This window comes from Gavia stellata, chromosome 15 (genome assembly GCF_030936135.1).
Source record: "Gavia stellata isolate bGavSte3 chromosome 15, bGavSte3.hap2, whole genome shotgun sequence".
Classification (NCBI taxonomy): domain Eukaryota; kingdom Metazoa; phylum Chordata; class Aves; order Gaviiformes; family Gaviidae; genus Gavia; species Gavia stellata.
Window position 1 is genome coordinate 12,781,500 of NC_082608.1, and position 12,397 is coordinate 12,793,896.

At 40.4% G+C, this 12,397-nt stretch overlaps 2 protein-coding genes across 2 annotated transcripts in view; one reads left to right on the forward strand and one right to left on the reverse strand.

Annotated features, from left to right (window-relative positions):
- Positions 1 to 660: 660 nt before the first annotated feature.
- SS18L2 (SS18 like 2) lies at positions 661 to 2,648 on the forward strand. Its single transcript, XM_059824989.1, has 3 exons — positions 661 to 730; positions 889 to 965; positions 1,791 to 2,648. Exons 1-3 carry the CDS (start codon positions 662 to 664, stop codon positions 1,876 to 1,878), a joined length of 234 nt encoding a protein of 77 aa, XP_059680972.1. The 5' UTR covers position 661; the 3' UTR covers positions 1,879 to 2,648.
- A 1,518-nt stretch (positions 2,649 to 4,166) lies between these two features.
- GARRE1 (granule associated Rac and RHOG effector 1) overlaps positions 4,167 to 12,397 on the reverse strand; it is a 30,365-nt gene continuing 22,134 nt past the window's right edge. Inside the window, exons 10-13 of the mRNA XM_009810474.2 lie at positions 9,666 to 9,831; positions 8,628 to 8,762; positions 6,265 to 6,343; positions 4,167 to 5,681 (exon numbers count right to left, since the gene is read on the reverse strand). Of these exons, the coding sequence (XP_009808776.2) occupies positions 5,358 to 5,681; positions 6,265 to 6,343; positions 8,628 to 8,762; positions 9,666 to 9,831 (704 nt within the window). The 3' untranslated portion in view covers positions 4,167 to 5,357. The remainder of the gene's footprint in view (positions 5,682 to 6,264; positions 6,344 to 8,627; positions 8,763 to 9,665; positions 9,832 to 12,397) is intronic.

Sequence of the window (12,397 nt, forward strand, 5' to 3'; positions counted from 1 at the left end):
GAATGGATCTTTAAGAATCATCTAGTCCAACCCTCTGCGACGGGCAGGGACATCTTGCACTAGGTCAGGGCCACCAAAGCCCCATCCCACACGGCCTTGGATGCTGCAGGGCCGGGGCACCCACAGCTTCTCCGGGCAACCAGTGCCAGGGTCTCACCGCCCTCATTCGATTGTAAAAAAAAATTCTAACTTAGGTCCAAACTACTCTCTTTCAGTTTACAACTGTTGCCCCTTGTCCTGTCACTACACGCCCTGGTAAAAAAGCCTGTCCCCATCTTTCTTACAAGCCCCCTTTGAGTACCGGAAGGCCTCAATAAGGTCTCCTCGGAGCCGCCTCTTCTCCAGGCTGAACACCCCCACCTCTCTCAGAGCGAATAACTGCAGCCGCCAAACGCGTGGTAGCTGGGAGGGAGGGAGGGCTGGGGGCCGACACCCCCTTCCAGGCGGCGGGGGCGCCGGTGGCTGCCCGGGGCCCCCGTTTGGGCGGGCGCCTTCAGCCGCGCCCTGGCACGGGCGGGGCCCCGCCTCCCCTCACCGCCCGCCTCCGCGGCGCAGGGGCCGAGGCGTGCGCGAGCGGCCCCTGGCAGCCAGTCGGAGCCTGCGGAGGGCGGGGCGCCAGTTCCCGTCGGCCCTCGCGCGGAGCGGCGGCGGTGGCGGCGGCATGTCGGTGGCGTTCGTGCCGGAGCGGCTGCGCGGGAAGGCGGAGGTGAACCAGGAGACGCTGCAGCGGGTGAGCGCGGGCGTGAGGGGTCGCGGCGGTGGCACGGGCCCTCCCGGCTCGGCTGAGGTGGAGCCGGCCCTGCCCGGCGCGGCCGCGGCCTCGGCCTCCGCGGTGGCGGTTCGCGGCGGGCACGAGGCGGGCGGTGACGGCGCGCTCCTGTGCCCTAGTTGCTGGAGGAGAACGACCAGCTGATCCGGTGCATCGTGGAGTACCAGAGCAAGGGCCGGGCCACCGACTGCGTGCAGTAAGTGAGCCCCCGCGGGCGCCGGGGCCTCGCGCTGCCGCCTCCGGCGCAACCCGGAAGCCCGAGAGCTTCGAAGTCGCCATGTTCCTCACGAGAGCGAGACGCGGTTCCCGCTCTCCAGAGCTGTCCTGCCCTTACGAAGAAGATGCGGTTGCACTGCTTAAGAGGCTTCCCAGAAATTATTTTCGCAGAGCTGTAAGGCGAAAATGCCACTGCGCAGAGTACACCTGATGCCTCCTCCTTTTCGTCGAAGTTTTTGTTCTCTTTCTTTTAAGATGACAACCAGCTCTTGGGCAGGCTTTTCTCCCCCCCCCCCGCCCCCCGCCCCGCGTGTGTAAAACACGGAGTGGTGTTTACAGAAGGGTGAGGGTAGTCAGCTCGTGGCTCTGCAGCAGTTCGGCTCCTGAACCTGGGGAGGAGCTGAACGGCACAGGCCGGCCGCGGCTGCCGAGCCTGGGCGCCTGCCGCCTGTCTTCAGCCCAGCCCAACAGTGGAGCTTTGTCATCTCCTGCCCCGGGCTGCTCTTGCAGTTCTGCATCTTTTTCAGTACCGATCGTACAAAAAATCTTAATGTGCACGTTTACTATCATCACGGTTGGTTAGGAGCACATACTTGGTTACAGAGTGCAGTTCTGTGGAGCATACAGCACTTTAGAACAAGAACAGGATATGGAAGTGTTTCTCTCATTTATTATTCTTATAGTTTGCTGTTATTTCTTTCCCCAACAGCAAATACTGAGCAGATTATAAAAGCAGCTGTTAAGGTGTGGGCAGTTTGCTAGAAAAGAACGCATTTCCCAGGTGTTGTGTTTCTTCCTCTCATAGGTACCAGCACATCCTGCATAGAAACCTCATTTATTTAGCTACAATTGCTGATGCGACGCCACCCAGCACGCAGAAGACCGTAGACTGACTGCACATGCCTGGACACGAGCAGTGATGCTTTAAGAATTTGTAGAAATATGTAGTTTAGAGTCCCACTGTGAGAGCTGAGAAGTTGTGGTCTCGAAAGGCAGGTAAAAAGTCATCCATACTTCTATGTTAAAAATGTGAATGTAGTTTGTCATGTAATACTAGGCTAGCTTTTTTCCCCATTACTGTCAGCAGAACTTAAGCGTGATAGTTACCACACTCCCTTTTTCCCTCTGAAAACCTCCATGTAGGATACTCTTGAAAATAGCCTGGTTGTCAGGACCGCACTACCAGAGATGCTTTTGGAGAACTCTTGCAGTCTCATTGAAGCAGAGACTGTTTCACGACTAAGGCTGTGTAACAACAGGGTCAGCATTTAGCTAGGTAACTTCTACCTCCAGCATGACAAAGTCAGTCATACATTGCCATATATATATAAGCAGTACACTTTTGTATCTTGTATCATAGGAATTGTGCTTAATAAACTAAAGAAAGATATTCTTTGTAAATTATAGTATATTCTGGATTAATGTAACATGTTAATGAAGGAGTGGCTCAGTAATTTAGTGAAACAGAAATGTTAACTTTTATAGGAAAGATGGAACTGTCGCGTACATTAGAGCAATTAAGTGCAGGGGAGAAATCCAGCCTCTACTTCAGTGAGAAGGCTGTGCGTTTGCCCCAGTTGTGTCAAGACTTTTCCTTTTTTGCTTGCAATGCTCTGTACTGTAGATTCTGTAAACAAGTAAAGTCTTGCATCATCAAAATGGATTCATACGCTTCCTGGGTATTTGTCAGCATTTATGGTCAGCTGTATGCTTGTGTACTCCTGCTCAGAAAGAGCACAGCTTGCACACTTCAGATATGTTAATCAGGCCACTGAAGTGCACTAACTTAGCCTTGATAATAGTTCTGTTGGGGGGAGGAGAGTTTACTTTTTGCTCACTACCATCAAAATTATTTACTCTACGATTGCTAAAAATTCAAGTAACTTGGTTTTGGCAATGTTTATCTGCACTACTAGTTCAAAAGACAGTGATAAGGTATTTTCCAGATCATGTTCTTCAGTGCAATCTACTTGAAAAGGTAGCCTTAAATTGTACAGTGCATAAGGTTCATTTTCTTTATGAGTCAGTAAGTAGGCAGTTGACAATTTTCAAACTGTTAAATAATCCCATGTTAATGAAATAAGATCCTTGTTTACAAACCAAAGTTACAGTTTAAGGTGCTGCTCATTTTCAGCAAGGTGCATATTTTAAACAGGTATGACCTATTAAATGTATATCTTTAATAAAGCAAATAGTTTACTTTTACAGAAGCTTTAAAATACAAAATGTACAGTTCCAGTTCAGAAGCATTAGCTATTCACAAGAAGCACTGCAATAAGGGTAAGTTAACCAAGCACCAAACCCTTGCACTTGGCAGTGTAAGTGAAGTTTAATGGCAAGACTCATTTGCCAAGTGCAACAACTCTTAAAATTACCAGTGTTCAGAACAATCGGAAGCAAAGGACAGAGTAGCACCTACGTGGTCAAAATGCAGACAAACTTTGTTTTTGCAATTCACTTATGTAGGTCCAGAAACTTGCCAGCATTTGTAATTATGAATAAACTGCAAAAACTATAGCAATAATTTTGGCACTTGTTAGAAAAAGTTCAAAACTAAGTGTTTTCATTAACTTCCATTTTGGTCTTAGTATGAATAACCAGTAAGTACAACCAAATTTAGGATTTAGTATTAGATCTAAATGACAAGATTTAGGAAACTCAAACCCATTCATCGAGTTAAATAACCACTAACAGTTTCAGCAGAGGGTTTTCAAAATTATAGTAGTACAGACCATTAACAATTTACAGACAGAAGCCACATTGATTGTGCAAAGCACATTACTGTAAAAAGTCTATGTACAGCAAACAAATCTTTGTAAACATGGTAAGTATGAAGTTTCAGAAAACATGGTGACAATATCATAAATACAGGCAACATTGGCATCCTCAAACAGCACAAAAGGTAACAATCTGGGCCTGCAAATACAGCCCGTCACCATACAAACAAAAAAGGTGGATGGGTTTTAAGTACCCAAATGTTTAATAGTTTTAGTGTTGTGTATACTTTTTATTTATATATATATATAATGTATTTATTTTTTGGTATCTTTAGATATAGATGTACTTAGTTTGTAAAAACAAAAACAAATGTGCTTTATCTTCATTGAAAAATTATGTAGTTAGAACTAATAACCCATTTTACTAGTAGTTAACATATTAGAATGATATGACTTAAGAAAAATACAAAAATAAGATTAATACTGTCAAAACTCTTATACCAGAAAATATTGTGGTTTTTAGACTCTTTCAAAGATGAAATATGAAAATTTAAATAAGCTTTAACTATATAAAGAATCTTCTGTAATCTCAATTAATATACAGTGGGATAGCTATACATATATTTACCATTGTTCTTCGATTTTTTAAGCACCAGTCACTCTCCCGCATCCACTTTGGTTGGAAGATTATTCCTAATTCCACAGGTTCACTTAATGGCACATATTGACTGCAAATAATTACTTTATCCTTTTAAAAAAAATAATGTTTTTTTAACTAACTGCTACCCCACATTTCAGTTTAGTATCTTCTGAGCCAGCTCACAATTTTTAATCAACTGTAGCATCTGAAATAAGACTTTAAATATATGCAAGTAGTCTCTTAGGCTATACTTTCACACACTTAAGGAACACTGTGTGGATAATGCCTTTGGCCAAACGAAGCGGTAAGAAATGGTGTATTTATTTGAAAACCAGTGTCATATTATCCACATGGATGCCATCTACTGTAAGCAGCTCAGGTAACATTTGTGACGCAAGGTTGAGTGGTTCTGCTGATCTTTAGAGTAAGGAAAATACCACAAAACTCAATTTCGCAACTCTTTCTCCAACAGTTTCATAATGAACTCACTTCTGTGGCACACAAAAAGCTGCTGTTGCCCTTCACTTAAAAAAAAAAAGCTGCCCACAGGCCATTTATGGAGAATACAAAGGCTTTACAGCTTGTCCATTATAAATTTAAACACAGTGTTGAGCAAAGTGACCACTATGCATTTGCTTCAGCATATTCAATGTGTTTCAGTAAGATGTTAACTATAAATCTATATGAAAAATAGCTATAAAATACAGTGTTTCTTGTATGGTAATCCTTCAGCAGTTCTTTTAAAAAAAAGGTTTTGAAAGTAAAGGCAATATACACATTTTTAACAGCATTTCTACATCACAGTTTTGGGCTGTTTCATGTACAAACATACATACATACTGGCCATATTTGCTCAGCACTGTAAATCAGAATTCAAGAGTTTATGTATCTCACCCAAACCCCCTCAAATCCATATTTAATGAGATAAACAGGATATAGCCAATACAGAATTGTGAAACAAAGTATATGTAATTTATGTTTGGCCCTGTGCTGCATTTTCCAATATGAAAAGCAATTAGTACTGATGCAGGTAAGATGGTCTGCGTTCGTGCTTTACTGGAAAAGATTTAAAGCCCTTATTCATCTGTTTGTGCTGGGAAGCCTGTTGTTGTGATTGCTGCTGCTGCGCATAGGCAAAGTTAGGGGAAATTCCTGCTGCTGGAGCACAGTCGTTGGCTGCTGCCCACATGGGTGACTGGAGGATCTGCATCGTGTCGCTCCACTGGCTGACAGGGCTGCTCATAGGGTACAAAGACGTACTCTGACTGGGTAGCGTGTTCGTGACAGAGGATGTATGCTGCCAGGGTGCCTTTGGAGGCCAGGTTTTGGTTTTATTATCCTGAGAAAACAAAGTTAGTTGGGTTTGGGGTTTTTTTGTTTGTTTGAATACCAAAACACTTCTTTTTTGAGACAATACTTAACACATCACCTTACCCCTGCCTTAAGACATTTTTAGAAGCTTAATTTACATTTGAAAGCAAATTGATGCATATATATAGCACTCTCAATTCTTAAAATATGTGCCTGCCTATTAAAAAACCTTTTTATTTACTTCAGCACATTTGCTTGACACATAGTAGCCCCACTCTAAGTCAAAATTTCTAGCAAGACAAGTAATAAATCTGATGATACTTTAGTTTCCTCTGCACAGACAAAATTGACTGTGTTGCCTCTTAGCTTAACTTGAAATATTTGGTTTTGTGATAATTTCTGCTACAAGGGAGAAAGGTAAGTCATTTCCAATTTTAATGTTTAAACTTGGTAACTTTGATAAAAGCATCTGGTACTACTTGAGTGCAAATTGTTTGGGTTTTAGCTGAGGTAAGCAATTTGGAGATACAGCTGCTATTCTCGTCGTTTTCCTAGTGTAAACCCAAAATGCAAACAGGAAAAATGACTAAGCAAAGCCATTTTCAGCTTACCTGATTACGGTCATCTGCTGCAGAAAGAAGAGGTGGTGATGGTAGCGTACTAGGTTCCTGTTCGCCACTACTGTGTTTTCTGCCCAAAAAGAGGGTGACATTTACATTTAAAAAAAAAAGTGTCATGCACATTAATCTGCCACTGGCATATACCATTCTGTAGTTTCAGTCTGTCATATTTGACAATCTAGAACGTGTACTGATGTTTCATCTTGTTTCATGTATTTTTGCTCAGTACAGGTAGAAGCAGCAATGCAGAAAGAAATTCATTACTGAATACTGTCAGAGGCTTGACAGTGCAGTAGTTCTTTGAGCTACAGCTTCAGCAACAGGCACACATTTTTATAGAGGTGAAAGGAAGATGGGCTAGTCTTTTGCCCACTTTGAAAAAATCTGCCAGAAATTACCTTTCTTCTGCTGTTATCTGCTCTTGTTTGGTTTTGTTCTTTTTTTTTTTTTTTTAAGTATTTTTTCCTGAAGTAACTTTACAGACAAGACAAAAGAAACAGCTGAGCAAGTGAAACATCTGCTGAAGCACAGTGACTTTACTGAGAAAAATGTTATACCTTTGGTTTAAATTTGTGACCTAATACCCAATATCTGAAAGTCCTTTGCCACATGTGCATTCTGGAAGGTTTTTCTTCTTGGTTTTGGGCTTTTTTTGGGTGGGGTGGGGTGAGTTGGGTGGGTTTAGATTAAAGCAGAATCTTTTATCCTTACATCCTTCATTTTAAAAAAATAAAATCACCATGCTGCAATCATCAGGCCTCCATAGGTAAGCAGTCCTTTGCAGGTCAGCTTTAGAACGCTCAACCCTTTTGCCTTCTCCTACTGTATAGTTTTAGCTATGGTATATTGTCAGGCCCTCACTTGTAGAATGTTTTTCTTCCTAAAAGCAGCATAATACAGTAGTACTGTTACTTCAGCTTAAGTTTTTATTTAATGAAGTACACTCTTTGGAAACTTCCTTCTGCTCTTCTCTTCAGAGCACTACATAAAGCACAGGCTTTTGTTCTTGCTCCATGAATCACTCCATGATCGATCTCGAGATACCTGATGGCTTGGCAGATCAATTCACCCATTATATGCTTACTGTGTTTTCCTTCCCTGCTTTTTTTAAAAACAAATAATTACTACTTTTTCTGTGGCTGCTTATTAGATAGCTCTCGTCCATTAATTTCAATTTAGCACTTACTGAAGCTCAATTCCTGTCCCATTTATATAAAGTCTTGATAAGTGTAAAGATTCAGAAAACAGCTCCTCTTTTGCTTTATTCCTTTCAGCCTGCTTGCCTTAGTCTCATTATTTTCAACTCCAGTATACTTCCTTTCTGGCACTGCATACAGAAATAGCTATCCAGGTGTAATCTGCAGGAAACTGGCAATACATCCACTGACTTTTTCCTGTCACCAAAAAGCAGACCGACAATCTTATATCTAAATGTATTGAATCTGAATTATTCTGGGATCTAAACAAAACCAGAATACTTGGCCACAGAACTAGCTTATTTTATTTTTAGAAAAGGCTCTGGAAAATAGTTTGAGAGAATGATCCCAGATTGGAATTGGGTTGGTTTTTATGCTTCATCTTGTGCCTTTTATTATGGTCTTAACTACCCTCTACTATGGAATCACTGAGGTTCTAAAGATACCCAGCTTTTCCAGCCCTTTAGAAAAGCAGAAAGTAATGGTTGTAATTCATACTACTACTTCTAAGTGGATTGTTCATAGTTGTTCTGGCTTACCTGAAGTTACTAAGCTTATTTATGAACGCAATTAAGCCTCCTTCTCATATTGTCAGAAATAGAGAACTAAATAGGCATGTATTTACGACTACTAAAACGGCGGTGGTAGGCAAGGTGAGACAAAGTCTACACAACATTATCAGCAGTATTTCTTTAGTGCCACAAAGTTGCAGTAGAAGCCAGGAAATGGGAACTTGCTGGCATCAAAATGCAAAACGTTAGGGGCATGACAAAGCTGCAGTGAAGTACACAGTTTAGAAAACCAATTTAAAGATGATCTCTAACGCCTCAGTAGTTTAGAAAGAAGTGGCAAAATAGATTATTGTGAAAGAGGGAAAGTGTCGGATCTTTTCAAGACACTGAATTTCAGCTAACAACTGGCTATTTGCACAGATGCTAGTTTGTATAAGGAGACAGCTACTAATAAAACTCAGTTTGGGAATCCCTAGCATTAAAGTCAGATATATTATACACTGAGCCGTATCATCAGTGAAGCACGTAGACTGATGTTTGTGTAACTTAATCCAATTAGCAGGAATTTCCTTTCTGTGGCTACTCAAATTATCAAAAAAAGAAGAATCTTATGAAGCGGTATGTATTTCCTGTTCATTTTGCTCACCTCCTTTGCTTTACAGCAGCAACAAGGTCTGGCCCTGAGAACATGGAGAACAAACTGTCTCCATTAGCTGAGGAGGTCTCATCACTTGAGCTGGCAGAGTCTCCTTGAGTACCAGACCAGCTATTTGTCACATCACTGTAAGACAAAAAGTTGTATTAGTCCTTGTATTTATAGTGCCTGGTCCAGACTGTATGCCCTAGTTAGTTATGCTGAATCTTTGTCACAGGTGATACTTCAGAGCACAAAGAAATTTCAATACTTTGTAAAATGTACCAGTAATACAAATACCATCACTTATTTACTTCTGAGTGATCACATCAACTGCTTTGTCTGTTACAGTCACTTTATGTGTATTTTACTAAAATAATTCTGTAAATTGAAAGTGCCTCTCTTGATCTGCAAGGAGAAACAAGTGATGCTTGGTTTTGGAATCACTAACCACTTTACTTTCTCATTGCAAAACTGAGCTACAACACATATTTGTCCTACTGGTTTTAAGCTAGCTTGAGGGTCACAGCTATTACATTATGGAAAAATGGACAAAGGATCTTGAAACACTTCTGTTGTAATAAATAGTTATGATTTAGACTCTTCCAAATCCGTAAGAACTACTAATGTACTTGCTGTAAGGTACCTGCCTTATAGTAAGAAGATTAAGTGGCTAAAATCTGGAAAGCTGAATTCAGTCAGGCACTGCAACTTTGATAGCAACACTTTTCATCAAAACTAGGTCTTAAAGGTTTTCAAAATACTGAAAGAAGACCATTCTGAATGAATCTGCTAGAAATTCCTTATCTCCTCTGTTTGAGTCAAAGTTGGTATACATTCCACTCTAAAGAAGACATCAAACAAATGTCAGTGCTTCGGTATCAGCAAAGCAGGAAGGGCTCAAATTTCTCACTCTTGACATAATGAACTGCAGCTCTCACAGATGCAGCAGCAATTAGAAAAAACACCCACTACTCCCACATTCTGCCAAGTTTGAGTGTAAAATGGATTAATATACAATAAAAATACGTAGCCTGTCCAATCTCTTACCCTTCTGTGAAATACTCGGGAAAGGGCCAGGTTTTATGAGGATCATCAGGAAGAGGCCAGTTGCTACGCGTGTTGCTTGGACGACGGACATGCTGTGCTTGCCTTTTTTGTTGCATAGCCTGGTTGACCCCAGCAACATAGCGGGCGAATTCTGGATCGGAGCCAACTGAATGAAAGAAACCAAGAAGTCAGTTGCTGACATTCAGCTATTTCTACTGCAATTACCCCCTCAGTTAATCCTTTAGGCTTGACCGTACCCCGCAACAGAAAATAATTCCCTCACTAATAATAAATGCCAGACAACAGCTGGTACCTCTTCATGGAGCAGTGAAGAATGCTGAATGGGAAATGTTTTTAAAAAGTAGATATGCAGCATCCATACATGGTGGATAATAATTCTCACATGGAAGTACACCTGCCCCTTGCATTCCATCTGGGAAATAGTATTTGTCACTATGATCATGTTTATACACTGAAAGGTCCAACATCCCATCACCAGACACTGACAGAATTAAAGCCTGTACACTTATCCAAGCTCAGAGAAGAACATGCCAATTATTATAGTTGATTCCAGATTGCAACACGATTTCCAGCTATGTTGTGATCCTGCTTATTTTGAGAAATCAGTCTTGATACTAAAACATGCAGCCCAGAAATTGCCTACTTCCTACAAAGACTAGACAATTTTGAAAACAGTCTGATCCTGACCTGCAAAATATTTCAGAATAAGATCGATGTTCACAGAAAAAAAAAAATCAGTAATTCTTAAAAATAAAAATTCTTCCATTCTTAGTGCTGTACGTGTCCCAAGCATCTGATAAGCAATCTGATAAGCACGATCTTGAGCAGACACAGCAAAAGCCTTTTAAATGCTCAATTGATCAGAGCAAGTAATTCATGTATTAGAAAGAATGCTGTTATGAGTCAGTGGAATTCAGTTTCCAGAGCTTCTGTTTGCCCCCCCTTTTTTTCTTCCCTAAGGGAAAACTTTGCAATCTGACTGGATTTATGGAAAATGTCTAGATCACATGCATAGTAATTGCAGCAGGAAGTACAGAGCTGCTGGCTGGCTGGCCTCAGTTTTAAATTAAGAGTGAAGACTGAAGACCATCCAACAGGCATGCACAGCTCGGAAAGCAAAAATCAGTCTTTCATGTGATGGCTTCCCTACATTCAATTCAGCATTTACAAGAAAAGTTCCCTTGTTTTCATTTGGCATATCCAGAAAAGAGCTCCACAATGTTTTGTTGGATGCAAATTAAAATTACAATGAAGAAAGTAACTTTGTTTCTATAGATTCTTTATTATAAAAGCAAGGGACAGAGCTATCTGACAGCTCTACAGAAATTAAATATTCCCCCTAATACTTGTTCTCTTTGAGAAATACTTCTATGTCAATTTAAGATGAGGCTGGAAGCTAGACAGATCATCAGATCTAAGGATAGATTCTAGATAGATTCTGAAGGGCGTCCAGGTTTTTTTCCTCTGGATAGCATTAAGTGTTAAATTACTATTATATGCAAAACCGCAACTTGTGTTAACTTTTACCTCAATAAAAACATACCAGGTAAACCGCTTTTTATCACATATGTTTTTGACTTCATTCTTTCACATCTGTGAAAGTAATTCAAAAGACCTGGGGATATCCACATTCCCTCTACTAGTTCTTACTGCAAAATTCCTTCATCAAGCTCTCATAGATGACAAAAGTACTGCAAAATACATCTTTGGTAGCTAGTTGAGCCTTTGACATGAAAAGCCATCAGTTTAATAAATTCTTAATTAGCAGATTTGCATCTGAAAAGAGACATAATTTTCAGGCTCTAAAAATATTTACCAAAAAAGTAATGCCATTTGTTTCCTATGACAAATGTACAAAGTCCTAAGGAAGTCTGGAAATGCAGATGTGTTTCGTGTTTTAAAGCTTTCTGTACTACACTATCTAGAGCTTAAATTGCAAATCATACATCACAGGTCAACCTGGCAAGTTATAAGAAAATTTAATCTTTCCAGTGGAAAAATCTATTTGATTGGACGGGGGTTTTTTTTGTTTGGTTTTGTTTTTTAAACCCCAGATCTGTGGAAAGTACTGTTTACTTACCACTTCAACTGTAGAAACATGTATCTTAATCCACAGAGCACCATTTAGCAACTTGAATAAGTCACCTTTTCAGAGTATCGCTTTCAAAATCCTTGATATTCATCACATCAAATGGAACAAAAGTAGCAGCTTTATGTAGATCGAAAGGAAAATACTACAGAAATCTAATGGATTCAAAATGCTAAAAATGCCAGTCCTTTGTATAGGTGCATTTTCTTCCCTACACTTACATATATTTGGTGCTTGGTGAAAATCATTTTAGCCTTCCTTAAAGGTTGTGGCAATCCTTAAGTATATACCATAAGTATGTTTAAATAAGATGATGATGCTAGTTTAGACTTAAAATTTTAAGAAGCTTTTGATAACATAAATATGATGCCTATTTTTGCCTTATAAACTCCACTAATTTATCAACTAAGTTGACAAAATAACTATCAAAATTATGGGTCAAATGAGCTGGTTTCTGAGACGCCTACACAGTCCTAACACACACACGCGTGCAAACAAGCATGGGAAATGGATTAATGGTTTGATAAAATGTTTTCCTGTTAGGTCTAGTGCTGCCTCCCTCCAGGCAGTTTTCATAAATGCATACTACAAAAGTTTCTGTAGCTATGTTCCAGGCCAACAG